The sequence below is a fragment of the Chiloscyllium punctatum genome, chromosome 42 (assembly GCF_047496795.1).
Source record: "Chiloscyllium punctatum isolate Juve2018m chromosome 42, sChiPun1.3, whole genome shotgun sequence".
Classification (NCBI taxonomy): Eukaryota; Metazoa; Chordata; class Chondrichthyes; order Orectolobiformes; family Hemiscylliidae; genus Chiloscyllium; species Chiloscyllium punctatum.
The window spans coordinates 22,744,340-22,766,867 of NC_092780.1; the positions used below are offsets into that span (position 1 = coordinate 22,744,340).

Consider the following 22,528-nt stretch of genomic DNA (forward strand, 5'->3'; position numbering starts at 1 on the left):
GAGAGAGAGAGAGAGACAGGGAGAGAGAGAGAGAGAGAGACAGGAGAGAGAGAGAGAGAGACAGGGAGAGAGAGAGACAGGGAGAGAGAGAGAGACAGGAGAGAGAGAGAGACAGGGAGAGAGAGAGACAGGGAGAGAGAGAGACAGAGGAGAGAGAGAGACAGGGAAGAGAGAGAGACAGGGAGAGAGAGAGACAGGAGAGAGAGAGACAGGGAGAGAGAGAGACAGGGAGAGAGAGAGACAGGGAGAGAGAGAGACAGGGAGAGAGAGAGAGAGAGACAGGGAGAGAGAGAGAGACAGGGAGAGAGAGAGAGACAGGGAGAGAGAGAGAGACAGGGAGAGAGAGAGACAGGGAGAGAGAGAGAGAGAGAGAGAGAGAGACAGGGAGAGAGAGAGAGACAGGGAGAGAGAGAGAGACAGGGAGAGAGAGAGACAGGGAGAGAGAGAGACAGGGAGAGAGAGAGACACAGGGAGAGAGAGAGACACAGGGAGAGAGAGAGAGACACAGGGAGAGAGAGAGACACAGGGAGAGAGAGAGACACAGGGAGAGAGAGAGACACAGGGAGAGAGAGAGACACAGGGAGAGAGAGAGACACAGGGAGAGAGAGAGACACAGGGAGAGAGAGACACAGGGAGAGAGAGACACAGGGAGAGAGCGCGCGAGCGACAGAGTGAGGGAGACAGAGACACACACACACACACACAGAGGGAGAGAGAGAGAGAGAGAGAGACAGACAGACAGACAGAGACAGACAGAGACAGACAGAGACAGACAGAGACAGACAGACAGAGAGAGAGAGAGACTGACAGACAGCGAGAGACAGCGAGAATGAATCAGAGAGACAGAGCGACACAGAGAGACATAGAGAGAGAGAAATGCAGAGAGAGACAGAGAGAGAGAGACCCACAGAGACAGAGAGAGAAAAGAGAACAATTAAAATTTAGAACCAGAAGAAAAATTAAACATTTTCCTTTGCATCTGTTACTTAAATACTATAGAGAAAAAAAACCTGTCATATTTTCAATTTTGTCTTTGTTAAACATATTAATTATGTGCTGACAATATTATATGCATCAAAATAAACTATTCTGAATGTGAAAGTGGAGATGAGTCCACACGTGTAATATTATTTGCAAACATTGTAGCAATCCAAGACAATGGGGGAACGAGAGAGAGATGTCAGAGAAGGGGAAACGAGGTGTCAACTGCATACATATTAAAATCAAATTCATATCTGTGGATTCTGTTGCCAAGATGAGAAACAGGAGTGTGGCAAAGACATATCCTTGTGGGATTCTAAAGTAGATTAGATTCCTTACGGTGTGGAAACAGGCCTTTCGGCCCGACAAGTCCACACTGACCCTCCAAAGAGCAACCCATCCAGACCCTATTCCCCTGCACCTAACATGACGGGCAATTTAGCATGGCCAATTCACAAAACTTGCACATCTTTGGATTGTGGGAGGAAACCTGAGCACCTGGAGGAAACCCACGCAGGACACAGGAGAATATACAAACTCCACACAGATAGTTGCCCGAGGCAGGAATTAAGCCCGGGTCCCTGGCGCTGTGAGGCAGCAGTGCTCACTACTGAGCCATCATGCCGCCCATAAGAGATGGGGAAGGGGGGTGGGGAAGGGTTGAAAGAAAAGTCGTTACTGATCTGCTTATATTACAAATCAGGCAGATAAGAGAGCGGAATCAAGCAATGGCAATCCCACTGAGCTAGGTAATGGCATAAAGTGGAATACGGTAGCCTTATATTTATATTGCACAATCTTACATTAGATAGACTAATACATCTCCCATTGTATTTGTAACTGACACACATCAATTTCTCAGAAATGTTCACTGTTGCTTCAAGCAAAACTGAGATCAATGATGCAAACGCTTTTTGAAATGCATGCTCATTAAAACTAGAATAAGAAAAATCAAAAAGGGTGATGGTGTTACAAGCTTTTTTTTCCAATGGCAATACAAAACCAGAAGCATTTCCTCACTCGGACTAACTGTGCCAGAAGGCACTAAGTTCCTTCAGGTGTGGCTCAGAAGGGAGTGCGAAGGCAATATTTTAGTGAATTGCAACTGTGTAATGATAAGTGCAGATCAGAAAAACTGTTTTTAAATTAAATTACTGTATATTAAGTAGTGACTGGTATGCATTTAAAGAGAAAGTGGAAAATTACAAAAATATGCAGATAGCTCTAAAGTTGGCTCTTTTGCTTGAAAATATACATGAGGCGTTTTAAAAATGTTTTACTGTTGTGTGAAAGAGAGGAGCATAAATGAACACACAAGATTTGGGACTACATTCTTTTCAAGCTGGCAAGGCAAATAAGCCCAGTTTAATGAAGGAGGCAATCCAGAAGATGCTGGGTTTTCAAAGATCCACTAGGTAAAAACAATGGCCATGTCACACCGCACACATCATTCTACATTTCACTGAGAAGGTATATTTAAAACTCAAATAAAGGAACGAACGGATCGAGTAGAATAAACCCTTTTCTCCCATTTGTAGAGCATCAAATTCTTATATTGAACTGAAGAACATATACTTGGACACAACTCACTGGACCCTCTTCCCTTTTCATACTTACTGTAATTTAGTTGCAGACATAAGAAATCAAATTGACTTTGATTCATAAACTCTCAAGTCAATGTAAATAAAATACCTCTGTCCAACCAGAGGCTAATTCAAACACCAAATTTTATTCATCAGTTAACCTCTAACTGAGCTCATTTCAACAAGCAGATACAGTACTTTTAGACAACACATGCTGACAAACAGAAGCATTAAAGACCAAGCATGCTCTTGTAGTACAGTGCTAGTGTCCCTACCTGAGCCAGAAGGCCCGGGTTCAAGTCCCACCTGCTCCAGAAGTTTCATAACTTGCCTGAACAGGTTGATAAAAATATCTACAAATTGAGGAATTACTTCATTTAAAGAACATGAATTAAAATTCTCAAGAACACACCACACCTACAAATCACTCCTGTTCAAAATTTAGAGGTAAATTTATGGTTGTGCACACTACCTTTACAAAATAATTTTTTTAAAAAGGCCATTCCTGGTAAATACAGGACCTGTTAGAGGATTCTGCCCTTGCTATTGTAAGCATCTCAAACCATCATGACTTGTGACAATTCTAATTAAGAGGAATTATCACATGCTGTCTCAAATTAATTATATTTGAGTGTGTCATAAACTTAATTGGAGACTTTCCCTAGTTGACCAAAGCATAACATATGAGTAAATACCACCGAGAAACAGACATCAGATATTGCCAACACATCCAAACCATAGTGGTTCAACTTAAGAGAAGTGACAAGCATTGTTTTAGACATAAAACACTATTTAGATTTTTCAAATTTGGTCTAAGCTTTGTGGATATGCTATCCCTTTTCCATATCTTTTGGGGAGAAAAATCACTTCATGTCTCATCACCCTCTTAGCTATTGATATTCATATACAAAATTGAAGTGCATAGGATTGGTTGTGAGACGTACAGAAATGGATTAAAAACTCGTTGAGAACAGGAAACACAGACTAGGAATAAACGAGTCTTTTGTCGACTGGCAGACAGTGACTAGCAGAGATTAATGCTTGGACTCCAGCTAGTCTTAGTGTATATATATGTGAGGAAACTGGGTCATACAACCATGTTTGCAGAAGATACAAAGCTGGATGGGAACATATGCTGTGAGGAGGATGCAAAGAAATTTCAGTGTAATTTGGACTAATTAAGTAGTAGGCAAAAACATGGCGGATACAGTATACAGTGTATAAGTATAAGATTGTCCACTTTCGTAGCAACAACAGGCAAGCAAATTTTCTGAATGGTGATAGATTCGCAAAGGACGAGGTACAATAGGACCTGTGTGTCCTCATACAACAACTGCTGAAAGCAAGCATGTGGATGCAACAAGGTGATGAAGCGGTAAATGGGATGTTTAAATGGGATCACAGCCAGTAGATTAGAGTATAGGGGCAGAGACACCTTGCTGCATCTGTACAGGATATGGGTAAGACTGCACATAGAATACTGCGTGCAGATTTGGTCTCTTATCGGAGAATGAATGTTCTGGCAACTGAGTGTGCAAAGAACGTTTACCTGACTGATTCCAGGGATGGTGGGACTGGCATACAGGGACAGACTGACATTGGTTAGGACTATATTCACTAGAGCTTAGAAGAATAAGGGAATATAGAAACCTATGAAACCCAAAAAGATTAGGTAGAAGCAGGAAGGATATTCTCAATGACTGGAGTGTGCAGGACCAGGGGTCATGTTCAAAGATAAAGGAGTAGGCGTTTTAAGATGGAGATGAGGAGGAATTTCCTCACCCAGAGAATAGTGAGCTTGTGGAATCATCATCCAAAGGAAACTGTCGAGCAAGATGTAGACACTGTTCTTAGGATTAAACGGACCAAAATATATGGGGAGAAAGCAGTAGCAGAGTTTGATAATCAGCCGTGACCATACTGAGCGGTGAAGCAGGCTCAAAAGGCCCACTCCTGCTCCTATATTCTATGTTTCTTCCCTTTACAAGACTCCTTTGATCCATCTATTAGGAAAAAGGTTCAAAGTATATTCCAACTCCCAGCACAATTAAAATGGAAACAAATATTGGAATACTGGAACTGAAATCAAAACTTTACTTAGATAGAATTACTTAACTGCCATTAATACCCAAATTCTAAAAAAGTAGATAAAACATTTCACTGTCTTTACAGCTGCACGTTAAGAGACAGAAAAATGAAGCATGCATTGCTCTTCTGACAAGTGGCTGAATTTTCCTAATTATTCCCTGCAGCTTCCCCCCTTCCCCCCCGCAAAAAAATGAAAAAATAGCTTGTGAACAAAATTGCAAGTAACATCAAGACAAATAGCAACAGCTTTTTTAAATATGTTTTTAAAAAATGCCAAAATGAACATAGGCCACTTACAGAATTAGCCCATGGAATTAATAATGGGGGAAACAGGAAATGGTAGAAGAGTTGAATAAGTTGCATTAGTTTCCACAGTATAAGACAGTAATAGCATCCCAAAATTAGTACATGTTCAAGGGAGAAAAGGACAAAAAATAAATACAGTAACTATCACCTGATAAAAAAAAAGTGCTCTAGAAACTAATGGGACTACAGATCTGTTGAGATGTATTCTAGGATGTTAAAGGAAGTAAAACAGAAACCATGACATACTGGTAATAGTCTTCCAGGTATTCTCAGATTCTGGTAAAGTCCCAGAGGATTAGAAAACTGCCAATGAAGGGGCAATCACCTCTCGCAAACTTTAACAGAATTCTTTGAGGAGTTAACAAGCAGCAAAGTAGTGGATGCAAGATATTTGAACTTCCACAAAGTGTTTCAAAAGGTACCGCATATTAGGCTACTTAGAATCACAGAATCCACACAGCAGTGCGGAAAGAGTCCATTCGGCCCAAAGGGGACCACACTGATCCTCTGAAGAGCATCTCACCTATGCCCAGCTTCCCACCCATTCCCTTATTTATCATGGCTACCCATGTAACTTACATATCCCTGTGCTCTACAGATAATTTAGTATGGCCAATCCACCTAAAATGCACATTTCTAGACTGTGCTGTGAGGCAGCAGTCAAAACTACTGAGCCACCACGCTGTCCACTTAAGGTAAGACTCATGGTGCTCAAAGTAGTGTACTAGCGTGGAGAGAGGATTGGCTAACTAATCGAAGACATGGAATTAAAATGAGGGAAGGTGCCTGTTACTACTGGTGTGTTAACTTGGATGAGTAAAGTGAACTTATTGTCACCAAAGTTCACGGATGAGACAAAAATTGGTAGGAAGGCAAATGGTGAGGATGACAAAGTCTGCAGAGGTTTATGGACAAGTTAAGTTAGTGGGCAAAAACTTGGAAGGTGAAATATAATATTGGAAAATGTGAGGTTATGCATTTTTAGCAGGAAGGAGAGTTAATGTTATTTAAGTGGAGAAAGACTGCAGAAAGATACAGAACAAAGGGAATTGGAAGTCCATGTCCATCAATCACAAAAAGCTAGCATCCAAGTTAAGCATATAAAAGGGAAGGCAGGTGGAATGTTGACCTTTATTTCAAAGGGAGTGGAATATTTAAGTAAGGAGTTTGCTAAAGCCATACAAGGTACTAGTCAGACTACAGCTAGAACACTGAACAGTTTTGGGGCCCTTATCTCAAGAAAGATGCAGTGACCTTGCAGCCAGTTCAAAGAAGGTTGATAGTAGGAATGGAGGGACTATCTAATTAGAAAAGGTTGAGTAGATTGGGCCTGTACTCATTGGAATAGAGAAGAATGAAATTCTTTGAAGACTTGACAGGGTAGTTGTGGAAAGGTTCTTTCTAAGTCTAGAACCACAGGACATAATTTCAGAAAAAGGGATCGCATACTTAAGAAAGATATGAGAAATATTTTTTTTTCACTGGAGGCTGCGAATCTTTGGAATTCTCTAACAAAAGGGCCATTAAGATTGGGTAATTAAGAATATTCAATGCCGAGATAGACATTTTTAACCAATAAAGGAATCAAAGGCTATGTGGAAAAGCCAGCAATTGGAGATGAGGATTATCAGCCCAGCCATGATCTCTTTGAATGGCAGAGCACACTCAATGAGCTGAATGGCCCACTTCTGCTCCTATGTTTTATTGTCTCCCAGATTGTTTCTCTTTTTTTGGTATTGCTCTACGGCACTGCCATAGTTGGAAATCTGTGCCTTTCTGTCTTTAAGCCTCATTGAGCGGACAGGACCACAGCATTTGATCGGCTGAGAGCCGAGGTGGGGGTGTCCAAAACTGGAGGACATAGGTTTAAGGTGAGAGGAGAAAGATTTTGAAAGGGACCTAAGGGGCAACGTTTTCACGCAGAGGGTGGTGCATGCATGGAATGAGCTACCAGAACATGTGGTGGACGCTGGTACAATTACAACACTTTAAAAGGCAACTGGATAGCGACATGAATAGGAAGGATTTAGAGGAATATAGGCCAAATGATGGCAAATGGGACAAGATACATTTAAGATATCTGCTCAGAATAGACGAATTGGGTCTATTGCCATGCTGTACAGTCCTATGACTTTGTGACGTGTGCTTGCATGTTTTAGCGAAGGTCCAAAGCTTACAAATTGATTAGAACATAGTTGAGGAAGCATTTTTTAAAAGTTTGAATACCAAATATAATGTTTAAGCAAACTTATCAAGAAAGAAAGTAGGAGTTTATAAATATGAGGACACATGAAAATTGAAAAACAAAGTTGTTTATTCTTTTGTGCACACGATCATCAGGATTCAATCTGTTTCTATAAGCTAATTTATCACGTGGCTAGCATAGACCAATCAGCAAGTCTGTAGGAACTTAATAAGCATTCTCAAAACTAAGAGTACACAGTCACAAACTAGGATATTTTACTTTACTGAAAAGACTGATAAGATTTCATATTTGTTTTTATGCCAAGACCACACATACAGCAATGCTTTAATAAAAACATTAACTTTGAGCACAAAGACAAAAAGGAAAATTAGCATGCAATGCAATTAATTTGATTACAAAATGACGTATCAAAATTTACATGACAATATTATACTTTCTCATGACAAAGAGATTAAGTTCTCCTCTTCAATTTAGTGGTTAGAAATCTCTGCGGTTAATCTTCTTTCATTATTGGAACTATTTATTTCATGGAAAAATAAATGAAACAAGCAAAATAGATACTGAAAACATTACCTGTGTTATCTGGAGAGCTCATGATTCACCTGGTCTCACTGCAAATCCCTGCCACACAATATCTGTTTGTTTACAACAAAAATGAGAAGATCCTGCTGAGGCTGAAGATAATACGAATACTCTTGGTTTTCTACATTAGGCTGGCATCTCTTCCCACTTCAGGAACAATTAATTCTTCAAACTCTGGTGCTGTATATTCAAAGAGAAACAAAAACATTAATATATTATGCATTGTAGTGTGTAGATATAGAAAATAATTTAATGTAGCAAAAGTAAAACTTGAATTGATAAAATGTGCAAGACATTTGAGATAACTAGAATATGCAACTTGCCTCTTTTCTGCACATAACGTATGATTTTAAATGTAGTGATCTATACATTTAAACATCTTCTCTCCATATGCAAGTTGCTCCTTTTTTGCCCTAATTTAGGTTCCTATAGCAAATAATTGAAATACCTATGCAAACTTATCATACTGTGACAGTGACAGTGCAATTTGACTACCTTGCAAATGTTAAATATTCAACTTTGACTGCAGAGCAATCCTTATGACCCAAACAAATCTACAACTGTTTCACAAATTGCTCAATTTTGCTATTCAACTATCAACAATATGACTTAATTAAGTATTAGAAAATTATCTCCTTTGTGTTGCAGTTATCTCATACACTCCAAACCATTTAGAAGCATATAATTCATCTGACTTTACCCATACAGTTTGAGAGCAATATAATTTAATAAAAAAACCTTCTATATGGTACAAAGCTTGTTTAGGTGCTTCCTTCATCATACTCTTGATTTAAAATACATTATCTGAAATGTGACTTATTCTTTGATCAATTGGGAGCAATACTATAGGTGATCTGTTAATACAAAAAGTCACTGCAAAACATCAGAATCATAGAATCCCTAAAATGGGGAAGCAGGTCATTCAGCCCATAAGGTCCATACGGACTCTCCAAACAGCATCGCACCCAGACACACCCTTTTATGGGCAAATTAGTATGGCCAGTCCACCTAACCTGCACATCTTTGTACTATAGGAGGAAACTCATACAGACACAGGAAAATGTACAAACTTCACACAGATAGACAACCAAGGGTGGAAATAATCTCACGTCCCTGGCACTAGGCATGAGGCAGCAGTGCTAATCACCGAGCTACCGTGAGAATGTAAATCAGGTATGAGCAGATAGGGAAAGAGTTAAGTTTAGAGCTTCGTGATAAAGGCTCAGTTAGCATGACTTTGACCAGACAAGAACTTGCAGTAAACAATGAGGTGCTGGAGGCAAGGGTAGTGGTTTAACGAGGTGAAGAACATCTGTTGTGTAATGCCAGTTAACGAGGTGATGAACATCTACTGTGTCATGCTAGATGGCTTAATCTTTACGGTTAATGCTTGCGGATTGTAAAGGTCAATACAGATGATGCCTGATTTGGATGCTGCTCCCTGTAAGTGACATTATAATTCCGTAAGAATCTGCTGTTTGAGAGAAGACCGAGAACTCACGTCTTTGTATACATGGGTAATTGCACGCTCTCTAGGGCTCGGAATAAAGGTGACAAAGGTTGAGCCATGCTGTATGCTTCAACAAATGCAGAAACGGGATGACAACTGTGCTGCCCAAATATTAAGAGAAGTCAGATGAGAAAGGTCCAGGTTTCATACTTCATTGTCAATCAGAACTTCTGATTCTTATCCAGCTGGTAAGCATCTTTGCATACAAATGAACATAAGGCAAGGTTACAACTGGACACTTTTGCCTGCCAACATTCGCTATCCATTTTCACAGATAGACAAAAGACTAGTCATGCAGTGGAAACGTGCACTGCACTACTCAACAGTCAAAGTAATCTGTGTTGGATTTTTTTAAAAATACCACGTGCGAATTTTATACATTGAACAAAGCTAAATTATTTGAAATAACCATAAGAACAGGAACAACTTGCACTTTCATCACACTTCTGGTGTAACAAGATTTTGTAAGTCATTACACATATTAGCTAACAGACATAATGCAAAACAGGAAAAAGAACTAAGACAAGTCAAAGGGATGGTCAAAAAGGTACATTGTTCAGGAGATACCACTGACCAGAAAACGCAACTTCTCACCCCCAGCTTTATATATTAATGTAAAATCAGCTGTCTTCAATTCATCGACCTGAAGCTGGATTACAAAATGGCACAAGCTCTGTCAAATGCAGCAATCTAAATTAAGTGGGAAGAAATAAGAAAGACAAAAGCAATTAAAATAAAAGCAAAAGACTGATGTTGGAAATCAGAAACAAAACCAAAAGCAAAACTTGCTGGAAAAACTCAGTCCCTCTGGCAGCATCTGTGGAGAGAAAGCACAGTACAAAGTTGAGTCCAGCGACCCTTCTTGAGAAGTGATCGTAACTAGGAAAAAGGTTAATACATATATGCTAAAGATGGGGTGGAAATGGAGCCCAGAGCACAAAAAACAGTTGGACAAAGAACTGGGTAAAGGTCAGCCTGGAGGAATCAATAGCTGCTAACAGGGACCATTAGTGTCTAACACTGGGTCATTTGTGCTAGCAGCCCATATCATGACAAGGTCTGGTGTGTTGAGGTTATGGTAAGGACATGGCAAAAGCTGCTCAAGCCCTAAAATTGTTGAACTCGATATTGAGTCCAAAAAGCTGCAGGGGTCCCAAACAGAAAATGAGGTGCTGTTCTTCTAGCTTGTGCTAAGCTTCATTGGAGCATGGCAGCAGGTCTGAGACAGCAATGCCAGCCAGGGTACATAGTGGCATGATGTGGCAGGTAATCGGAAGCTCACAGTCATTTTTGCGGACGGATGTAAATGTTCTGCAAAGACAAAAGCAGCATTGCCTAATCACAGTGTGGCATAAATGGCATGGGTACAAAGGGTTAAATGATTTCTTTGCTGCATCGTTCTGATTTTAAAATTTCAAGTTGTGTGCCAAATAATGATAACAGACAAAATTCTTACAAAATTATGGGAAAGTATTTGGCTAGTCCCACTTGCCCCAGAGAATGATCATAACATGCTTGAACATGTGGATTAAAAATATATATACACACAAGTTAAAGATATCCAGAGTACAGAGCAAGCTTCAAATTCATCTTATGGAAAGACTGTCTATGCAGTTTTGGAATGCTAATGGAGCAAAGAAAAAGCCGAAATGAATCAGATCAATGGCAGAAATTAGATTTCACAACACATCAACAAACTTGCCCTGTGGGACGCTGATTTATGGCTATCAATATCTCGATAGCATATGTGATGGGACAAATGTCCTCTCGTCCCATGACTCCACAGGTTACAACACAAAAATATACCCAAGTCTAATATAACCGATAGTATTCTTCCCTACCTTATACTTAAAGAGAACTGTTTGGATATTTTCATTCTAACGAACACCAATTAAAGCAATTTTTGTAACACCAATGCCCAATGAAGTTGCAGAATCGGTTTACACAAATGTGTAATATGAAAATGTAGGTGTTTAAAGCATTCAAAATGATCATTGAGCTCAATATCCTCATCCTTCCTTTCCCAAAAAACCTTGATCGCTTTCTACCACCTCCTTGAAAATATGTTTTGGCGTCAATCGCTTTCTCCACAGGCTCACCACTCTAGGTGAAGAAATTTGTTTTAATGAGTCCTGAAAGATTTATCCCTTATCCTTGAACTATCTCTACTGGCTTTGGACTCTTCTAATTGGAAACGTTTTACTGCAGCTAACTTGTCTAGTCTTTACAATTTTGTAGGCTTCTGAGAGATCCGCCTCCTCATTCTTCTAAACGCCAGCGATTATAATCCTAATCCACTTAATCTCCCCCACGACATCAATCCTGCCATCCCAGGAATCAACCGGATAAACTCACTGCACTCCCTCTACAGCAAGAGCATCCTTCCTCAGATAAGACATCCAAAATTGCACACAACATTTCAGATGTCACATTACTTCTAAGAAATGCTTTGTTAAAAAGAAAACTTTCAATGTCCATAAGCTTTCAGTGACTTCCTACCACCCCACCACCTCCCCCCAATTCTGCGCAGGTGCTCAGTGGTTGGCACTGCTGCCTCACAAGGCCATTGACACTGAACATAGATCATTACAGCGCAGTACAGGCCCTTCGGCCCTCGATGTTGCGCTGACCTGCCATACCAATCTGAAGCCCATCTAACCTTTACTATTCCACGTACGCCCATATGCTTGTCCAATGACAACTTAAATGTACTTAAAGTTGGCGAATCTACTTCCTTTGCAGGCAAAACATTCCATAGCCTTACTACTGTCTGAGTAAAGAAACTACCTCTGACATCGGTCCTATATCTATCACCTCTCAATTTAAAGCTATGCCCCCTTGTGCTCACCATCACCATACTTGGAAAAAGGCTCTCCCTGTCCACCCTATCTAACCTTCTGATTATCTTATATGTCTCTATTAAGTCCCCTCTCAACCTTCTTCTCTCCAACGAAAACAGCCTCAAGTCCCTCAGCCTTTCCTCATAAGACTTTCCCTCCATACCAGGCAACATCCTTCCACATCCTTCTTATAATGCGGTGACCAGAACTGTACACAATACTCCAAGTGTAGCCGCACCAGAGTTTTATACAGCTTTAGCATAACCTCATGGTTCCGGAACTCGATCCCTCTATTAATATAAAAGCTAAAACACTGTTCTTAACAACCCTGTCAACCTGGGTGGCAACTTTCAAGGATCTGTGTACCTGGACACAGAGATCTCTCTGCTCATTTACACTACCAAGAATCTTACCATTAGCCCAGTTTTTGCATTTCGGTTACTCCGACCAAAGTGAATCACCTTACACTTGTCCGCATTAAACTCCATTTGCCACCTCTCAGCCCAGCTCTGCAACCTACAACATCCTTTGTCACTATCCACAACTCCACTGACCTTAATTCCATTCCAGTCCTTGAACATCTGTTTGTGGTGTTTTGATATCCTCCCCATATCTGCTTTGTTTCCCTCTGGGTGCTCCAGTTTCCTCCCACATTCCAAAGATGTGCAGGTTAGGTGGATTAGCCATGGGAAATGTAAAGGTTACAGAGATACAGTAGGAGGGTAGGTCTGGGTGGGATGCTCTTGATTCTATGAAATCCATTTCTTTCTATTTCATCTACATTTCTTTTGGTTATAAACTTCTGTTTTATTGGTAAAGCAAAATCTGCAGTGTTGCATGTTCACGTTTCAGTTAGGAGAAAGTGAGGACTTCCTGAAGAAGGGCTTGTGCCCGAAACGACGATTCTCCTGTTCCTTTAATGCTGTCTGGCCTGCTGCACTTTTCCAGCAACACATTTTTAAGCATGTTTCAGTTAGACCCACTTTGTTAAAACCAAAACAAATCATAGTGTCTCTATAGTGCAGGAAGAGGACATTTAGCCTCTTGGTAAATGTAACTTGTAACAATCGTTTCTCTTAACTTTAGATAACTTTTCTTAATAGCTTATAATAAACAAACCTTTAACCTATTTGAAACAAAAAGGTTGACTGCAAGCCTCTTTTAACTTGAATTGTTGCAAATTTTAAAAAAGTTGATAAATTCATTTAATCAGTGCACTGACCACATTTTGGACATACCATGAGACATAGTTTCAGGAAAATCTATGGATGCAATTAACCCCAGAGCCTCCTGTAGCCCTCGTGGCGAAACAGAAACACACAAAAGGAAAATATATTGTATTTAATCCAGGAAAAAGACTACAGTTTCAAGATCTGCACACAGGTAGATGGGAAGCTTCATAAATCAGGTTCCCTCAAAACAGAAGCAAAACAAAGTCATTCTAGCGTCATGCATGCATTTCATTGTTATCTTGTTGGATAGCATTCCAAAAGGAGCAGTCACAAATTGCCAGTTCCATCCTTGAAAAAAAGAATTCAACTAACTATTTTCAAAGATGATAGCGCTATTGGTAAACTCGTGACCTTTACTGGTCTCAGTTAAATGGTTAAAATGCTGATTGAAAGATACAAATGATATCTGTCCCAATAATGATTCATATCATATCAAGTGTTAAGGGTTGTAATTGAGCCATTTTAGCGTAGGGGAAGGTGAGGACTGCAGATGCTGGAGATCAGAGCCAAAAATATGTTGCTGGAAAAGCGCAACAGGTCAGGCAGCATCCAAGGAACAGGAGAATCAACGTTTCGGGCAGGAGCCTGAAGAAGGGCTCATGCCCGAAACGTTGATTCTCCTGCTCCTTGCATGCTGCCTGACCTGCTGCGCTTTTACAGCAACACATTAATCGACCACTTTAGCATAAACAACTTCTTTAGAATCCCGCTGAGAAGAATAATGGAAGATTTGATACTTTTGGTTGCCAGAATTTCTCTTAAGCTTGTGCAACCCAACTCCCATGATTAAACAGCTCTGAATGCTAGGCATGCTTCAAAAATTTAGCGCAAGTTTAAGATCTGATAATAAGGTGTGACAAAGAAAGGGGCAACATTGCACAGAAATCAGTTTCCAGCTTACACTGAACTGTCTCTCAACATCCATGGAGAGATACACTCACTTAAAAAGGATAAGGACACAATTGATCAGCAGGTATAACTCACCAAAGGGAGAGAAGGTAAATGCTTTGGAGGACATTAGGATTTTTTTTTTAAACTGCTCTGTAAATCAATGTCACATTTATTAGATTATTCCTCAATGGAAAAAGCAATAGCAGCCAGTTTACCAGTAGTAAATGCTGGTAGGCATTCAATTCAGGCTGGTAGGCATTCAATTTCAATTTAGGATGGCATGAAGAAAGAAACCAAATTGCTGGAAGCATTTGTAATAATACCAAAAAGAAAACACAAATTTCCATCCACAACACTGGAATTTCAACTCAATGTCTCACCCCAAGTTTTAAAAGTGATCAATATTATTTTCTGAAACTTTCTGGAAGAAATACAACCAATGGTATTTCCATCATTCCAATGTTCCACGTGAACAATCCTTTAGTCCAGTTGTCAAGTTTTAAAGAAGAAATGCAACGTTGAGGGATGAGAAGAGTTTTTTTTAAAACGAAGTAAATACCAACATTTTCTTGCTTTGACATTTCATCGGGACAATAAGAAAGAATGATGCTCAGTGTTAAATCCAGAGGACTCACCCTCACATGAGTCTGACTTCAGCTAAATACACTCACCAAAAGAGGCAGAGATGCAAACAGCCACATTCTCTTGGAGTTTGGAAGAATTGAACATTTACTAAAGAGGTACGTTTTAGTGCATTGTGCTTTATCCTGAACCGGACAATAAAAATTTGATCCTTTGATCAAATTCCACATTATACCGTAACAAAACATGAAATAATGATATAATAGAGAAACTGCCATGGAATGTTATTTTATGGGGTTCCAAAGTTACGGAACTCAAAAATTCTCATCTCTATTCCGAAAGGCTAGACCTAACTAAACTAACAACACAATCCCCCACCTCCCCCACTTCATATACATTTCAGTGAAGTCACCCCTCACTCTTCTAAACACCAGTGGAAAGCAGCCCAACCTGCCCAACTTATCCTCATAACACTAAGTTTTCAATCCAAGAAAAAGTCAGTTTCTTAGTAATGGAATATAAATTTTGAACACATATTCAGTCTACCTATGTTTAGTTAATCTTAGTGTTTAATTTGCACATATCAGCTTTTTTTAAAACATAAACTGTCCTGCAAGAGTTGTTTCAAGTAGCTTATGAGCCAAAAGATTTAGCAGCATTATATTTTGCAAATCAGGTTATTTTTACATGGATAGTTTGTGGGACATTTCTGATAGTTCATGTTTATTCTAGTCATGGACATGCACAAAATAGCAGAAAAGGCAGCATCAAAACATTGCTTATGAATCTGTAGGTGTTATATTATTCATGCATTACTGTACTATATATTTATGAATGCACATAATTAAAATAATGGATTTTCATTCAAAAACACTATGTGTTCACAGTAAAAAAATTCTATACTTTCATTAACTGGAAATTATTTTCTATGTCCCAATGTGTTATCCATGGCAGATTTTCATTAACATCTCACCACAAGGTCGTGCCCTATAGATTACCTTTCCATAGATTATATGGTTCCACAACATTCAAATCACAGCCCTAAGATTAGAATTATAGAATGACCTTCCCCCTCTGCTGTAAACATAGTCATGTCCATGCCAACTCTCTGCTGGGTATCCAGGTTAGATACGTCAAATTGTCAAGTTTGCAGCTAAGAAGGGATGCAGTGATTCCCCTTCTTCGTTCACCACATCCTTAGTTAGTCACAATGGGGTTAATTTTGAAACAGATCCCTTCCCTTATGGATACCTGTTAAACTCTCTGGGTGTAAAAAAAAAGTGAATTTATTAATTACTACATGAGAGAACAAGCAACACAACACACATTCAGAGAGATAAGTACTAAGAGGCAAGCTCAAAAAAGATAAAAGTTAAAAAGAAGAGGATCAAGCCTCTGAAATGTTCACAAAGTGCAGATAGTTAAAACATCCTTTCAACTATGTCAGAATTCCAGGATGAACAGAGAATATTGAACATTACAGCGCAGTACAGGCCTTTTGGCCCTCAATATTGCGCCGACCTGTGCAACCAATCTGAAGCCCAACTACCCTACACAATTCTATTTTCATTCATATGAATATCTAATGACCATTTAAATGCTCTTAAAGTTGGCGAGTCTACTACTGCTGCAGGCAGTGTGTTCCACACCCCTACTACTCTGAGTAAAGAAACTACCTCTGACATCTGTGCTGTATCTATCACCCCTCTATTTAAAGCTATGTGCCCTCGTGCTAGCCATTACCATTCGAGGAAAAAGGTTCTCACTGTCCACCCAGTCTAACCCTCTGATTATCTTATATGTCTCAATTAAGTCACCTCTCAACCTTCTTCACTCGAACAAAAACAGCCTCAAGTCCCTCAGCCTTTCCTCATAAGACATTCCCTCCATTCCAGGCAACATCAGAGTAAATCTCCTCTGAACCTTTTCCAAAGCTTCCACATCCTTCTTAGAACGTGGTGACCAGAAACGCACACAATACTCCAAGTGTGGCCACACCAGAGTTTTGTACAGCTGCAGCATGGTCTCGTGGCTCCGAAACTCAATCCCTCTAGCAATAAAAGCTAACACACTGTATGTCTTCTTAACAACCTTATCAACCTGGGTGGAAACTTTCAGAGATCTATGTACATGGACACAGAGATCGCTCTTCTCATCTACACTACCAAGAATCTTACCATTAGCCCAGTACTCTTTAATCCTGTTGCTCCTTCCAAAGTGAATCATCTCACACTTTTCCGCATTAAACTCTATTTGCTACCTCTCAACCCAGCTCTGCGGCTTATCTATGCTCCTCGGTGACCTGCAACGCCCTTCAGCACTGTCCACGACTCCACCAACCTTAGTGTCGTTGCAAATTTACTAAACCATCCTTCTACACCCTCAACTAGGTCATTTGTAAAAATAGCAACCAGCAGTGGCCCCAAAACAGTTCATTGCGGTACATCACTAGTAACTGAACTCCAGGATGAACATTTCCTATCAACCACCATCCTGTCTCTTCTTTCAGCTAGCCAATTTGTGATCCAAACCGCTAACTCACCCTCAAACCCATGTCTCCATATTTTGTGCAATGGCCTACCATGGGGAAACTTTTCAAACGCCTTACTGAAATCCACATACACCACATCAACTGCTTTACCCTTATTCACCTGTTTGGTCATCAACTCAAAGAACTCAATAAGGTTTATGAGATACTACCTACCCTTCACAAAACCATGCTGACTCCTCGCCAGATGATTATAAATCCTATTTCTTATAACCTTTTCCAACACTTTACCCACAACCGAACTAAGGCTCACTGGTCTATAATTATCAGGGTTGTCTCTACTCCCCTTCTTGAACAACATTTGCTATCCTCCAGTCTTCTGGCACTATTCATGTAGACAACGACAACATAAAGATCAAAGCCAAAGCCTCAGCAATCTCCTCCCTGGCTTTGTGGAGAATCCTAGATTAAATCCAACCCTGCGCAGGGGACTTACCTATTTTCACATTTTCCACAATTGCGAACACCTCCTCCTTGCGAATGTCAATCCCGTCGAGTCCAGTAGCCTGTATCTCAGCATTCTCGACAATGTTGTTTTTTACCAGTGTGAATACTGATGGAAAATATTCATTTAGCGCTTCCCCATCTCCTCAGATTCCATGCACAACTTCCCACTACTGTCCTTGATTGGCCCTATTTTCACTCGTCATTCTTTTATTCCTGATATACCTATAGAAAGCTTTCAGGCTTTTCTTGATTATACCTGCCAACGACTTGTCATGTCCCCTCCTGGCTCTTCTTAGCTCTCTCTTTAGGTCTTTCCTGGCTTGTAGCTTGTGGCAATAGACATTCTGGCTATTGAGGGAGTGCAGCGTAGGTTCACGAGGTCAATTCCTGGAATGGCGGGTCTACCTTACACTGAAAGACTGGAGCGACTGGGCTTGTATACCCTTGAGTTTAGAAGACGGAGAGGAGATCTGATTGAGACGTATAAGGTTATTAAAGGATTGGACACTCTGGAGGCAGGAAACATGTTTCCACTGATGGGTGAATGCCGAACCAGAGGACACAGCCTAAAAATATGGGGTAGACCATTTAGGACAGAGATGAGGAGAAACCTCTTCACCCAGAGAGTGGTGGCTGTGTGGAACGCTCTGCCCCAGGAAGGCAGTGGAGGCCCAGTCTCTGGATTCATTTAAGAAAGAGTTGGATAGAGCTCTCAAGGATAGTGGAATCAAGAGTTATGGAGATAAGGCAGGAACAGGATACTGATTAAGGATGATCAGCCATGATCATATTGAATATATGGTGCAGGCTCAAAAAGGGCAGAATGGCCTACTCCTGCACATATTGTCTATTGCCTGTCTATTATTGTCCTCTGATACTGCCAGGCCTGCTGCGTTTTTCCAGCATGACATTTTTCAAAACATAGAGATTTACAGTATGGAAATGGATCTTTCGGGCCAACAGATCTGTGCCAACCAGATATTCTAAATTAATCTAGTCCCATTTGCCAGCATTTAGCCCATGTCCTCTAAACCCTTCCGATTCATATACCCAACCAGGCAGGTTTTAAATGTTGTAATTGTACCAGCCTCCACCACCTCCTCTGGCAGCTCATTCAATACACACACCACCGTCTGCGTATAACTCTATCCATCCTGTTTTTTAAAAAAATATTTTTATTGAAAAATTTTTCTTTACAAAACTAGAAAATTACAAAAATATGAAAAGATAGCATCATAACATCAAAAACAATGATAAACAATAAATCAACTACTATACCAATACTATACTACAAGAAATCAAAACTACACTTGTTACAAATCAATAAATAAATAAGTAACGCAGCTCAATGCAACAAGACCGCAGCAGTCAACCTTCGAGAGCAATTATTAAATTCACATTCATTCGAAATTCTTCCTCTCATGGCATTAGGTTTATCAGACCAAACCATCATGGCTTGACAAAAGTCCGAAACAAAATGACGGACAGATCTGCTTCCAAATAATTCAAAAAGGCTGCCATATCTTAGAAAAGTTGTCCGTTTTCTGGTGCATCATATTTGTAAGAAAGTTTAAAGGAATGTGTTCCATAATTAACTTATGTCACCCCAACAAACCAGGGGGTGGGTTCGCAGACACCCAGCACATCAGAATGTTCTTCCTTGCACAAAAAATAAGAATGTTGAAAAGCTTTTTCCCATGTACATTTAAGGGAGGTACATTCGGCAAATCCAGGAGCAAAGAGACAGAGTCCACCTTGACTTTAGCCCCCACAACCCTCCCTATTACCCCTGCCACAGCACTCCAATACTCATGGAGCTTGTGGCAGAACCATAGACAATCCGTGAGGGTACCCTTGTTTATTTTACTTTTGGGGCATATTGAAGATGCTCCCTGCCAGATGAGCCCTATGAAGAATCTTTAACTGCACAGCATGGATCCTATTACATATCAAAATCCTCCTTGCATTCTCACAAATATCCTCCCATGATTCCAAAGTAATCTCAACTCCTAACACTCTCCCAAACCTCACGTAGACGCTAGATATCACTCAAGAAACCTCCTCCAAACAAAAAATTACAGAGTACTCACTGAAAAGAGTGCTCTTCGCCTGAAGCCCCCTTAGGTGTTCAAAGTTTGTGAAAAGATTTGTAGCTCGGGTGCTCGTTGTTGGGGTTCTGTTAGCCGAGCTGTGAATTTGTGTTGCAGACGTTTCGTCCCTTGTCTAGGTGACATCCTCAGTGCTTGGGAGCCTCCTGTGAAGCGCTTCTGTGATCTTTCCTCCGGCATTTGTCGTGATTCGAATCTGCCGCTTCCGGTTGTCAGTTCCAGCTGTCCGTTGCAGAGGCCGGTATATTGGGTGCAGATCAATGTGCTGATTGATTGAATCTGTGGATGAATGCCTCTAGGAGTTCCCTGGCTGTTCTGTTTTGCTTGTCCTATAATTGTAGCGTTGTCCCAGTCAAATTCATGTTGCTTGCCATCTGCGTGTGTGGCTACTAAGGATAGCTGGTCGTGTCGTTTCGTGGCTAGTTGGTGTTCATGGATACGGATCGTTAGCTGTCTTCCTGTTTGTCCTATGTAGTGTTTTGTGCAGTCCTTGCATGGAATTTTGTACACTACATTGATTTTGCTCATGCTGGCTATCGGGTCCTTCGTTCTGGTGAGTTGTTGTCTGAGAGTGGCTGTTGGTTTGTGTGCTGTTATTAGTCCTAGCAGTCGCAGTAGTCTGGCTGTCAGTTCTGAAATGCTCCTGATGTATGGTAGTGTGGCTAGTCCTTTGGGTTGCGGCATGTCCTCATTCCGTTGTCTTTCTCTTAGGCATCTGTTGATGAAATTGTGAGGGTATCCGTTTTTGGCGAATACCTTGTATTGGTGTTCTTCTTCCTCTTTTTGCAGCTCTGGTGTACTGCAGTGTGTTGTGGCCCTTTTGAACAGTGTCTTGATGCAACTTCTTGAAGCACCCTCTTTTCCGTATCAGATCTGTAACACTCAGTCAAGAGTGTGGTCTGCTTTTGGATAAAACCTCTAATCTGAAAGAAACGGAAGAGGTCCCGACTTGATAACCCATATCGTTATTTGATCAAATGACAAAAGTTTCACCCTCAAACAGATCACCCGAACAAGAAATTCCCCTATCCGCCCAAAGTTTAAACTGGGATCTATCGTCCATGACCGGAAACCCAGCATGCCACCTATGGGATCAAAAAAAAGATGTTTCAGACATATTACCCTACATGCTTTGATCGTGTCAGCAACTGTTCTCATTTTGCCTAAAAACAACAGGTTAACTTCGCCTGGGAAGCCTCAATGTCCAACCATGTCAATGCCGAGTCCCCACAGGCCCAGTCACTTCCAAAAAGATAGGAAGGAGCTCAGTTGATATCTTCTAATGCCCAGAAGATCCACTCACCTCAATCCCTGGAACAACTGCAGTTTCACAAGCTTAATAAGGGGCCACTTATAGTGCCAAATAAAAGAACTAAACCAGCCATTCAATTTCTGAAATGTTTGCCTAGGAAAGCGCAACGGGAACATCCGCCAGGGGTACAATAAGCAAGGAACGTTTATTTTGATAATATCACCATGATATTGGAAGGGCTCCCCACCTTTGAAGATCTTGTTAATCTTGTCAAACAAATGAACAAAATTAGCCTTTAATAACTGATCAAAGCGAGGGGGTAATAAGGAGGTCCAAGTAAAGAAAACCTCCCAGTGCCCACTTAAAGGGGAACCCACCTTCCACATCAGGTATTCCCCTAAGACCCCTCCATAGGCATAGCCTCCGACTTTGAAAAATTGACCTTGTAACCGGAAAAAGAACCAAATGAATTAATACACCGTATCAAACAAGGCACCGAGACTGCAGAGTTCGAAAGAAAAATAAGAACATCAACCATATATTGTGTAATCTTATGTACTCTAACACAGCTACCTTTGGGACAGCTATGTTAGGTTCCCCGCGAATAGCCTCCACCAACAGCTCAATCACCAATGTAAAAAGCAAAGGTGAAAGGGGACAGCCTTGCCGACTTCCCCTACCAATGTTAAAATTGTCAGAACTTATACCACTGGTGAGAACTGCTGCCAAGGGATCAATGTAAAGGACCCAGGCACCGACTCTAAATGACTGACCTCCCACCCCCCCACACTTTCCCTGGAGTTCTACACAGTGATGTAATCTAAACTCCCCCTTCCCCAGGTAAACTCTCTAACATTGCCCTGTGCAGAGCAAAAGGTGGAACCTGTCAAAAAGGTGTAGTAAACGTATGTGTGTGTGTGTGTGTGTGTGTGTGTGTGTGTGTGTGTGTGTGTGTGTGTGTGTGTGTGTGTGTACACACACGTACACGTTCGCACACACTATTTGGAGACTTACTCCACAAAGGCAACAGCAGTCTTACTGTTGGCGTACAGTCCGGCTGCTGGGGTGGGGGGTTTGGCTGAGGGTGTGCCGGGGGTGGGGGTGGGGGGGGGGGGGGGGGGGGGGGGCGCGGAGTGGGGTGGGGTCAGACTGGTTTGGGGACAGGCAGGGGTTGAGGTGGTGGGACCTCACGTGTAGAGTGCTGCTGCACAGTCTCCTGAACGGGGAGCAGACTTCACAGAAATCTCCATGCCCCAGAGGAAATCAATTAACCGAATAATAGATTATCTGAGAGAAATAGTGCTCGCCCATCTCATTCAGATAATCAAGGTTCTGCTGTACATGTCTTGCATTGGTCCTGACAGTGTGTTTA

General features: G+C 40.9%; 1 protein-coding gene across 7 annotated transcripts in view; it reads right to left on the reverse strand.

Annotated features, from left to right (window-relative positions):
* Positions 1-22,528, reverse strand: part of hdac5 (histone deacetylase 5) — a 361,492-nt gene that overhangs the window by 281,635 nt on the left and 57,329 nt on the right. For 2 of the 7 annotated variants that reach the window (XM_072561642.1, XM_072561645.1), the window contains exons 2-3: positions 9,831-9,946; positions 7,738-7,926 (exon numbers count right to left, since the gene is read on the reverse strand). The exons of 2 other annotated variants lie outside the window; for them this stretch is intronic. In XM_072561642.1, coding sequence (XP_072417743.1) covers positions 7,738-7,759 — 22 coding nt within the window. In that variant the 5' untranslated portion in view covers positions 7,760-7,926; positions 9,831-9,946. The remainder of the gene's footprint in view (positions 1-7,737; positions 7,927-9,830; positions 9,947-22,528) is intronic. 3 more of the 7 variants (XM_072561640.1, XM_072561641.1, XM_072561644.1) reach the window with 2 other exon arrangements.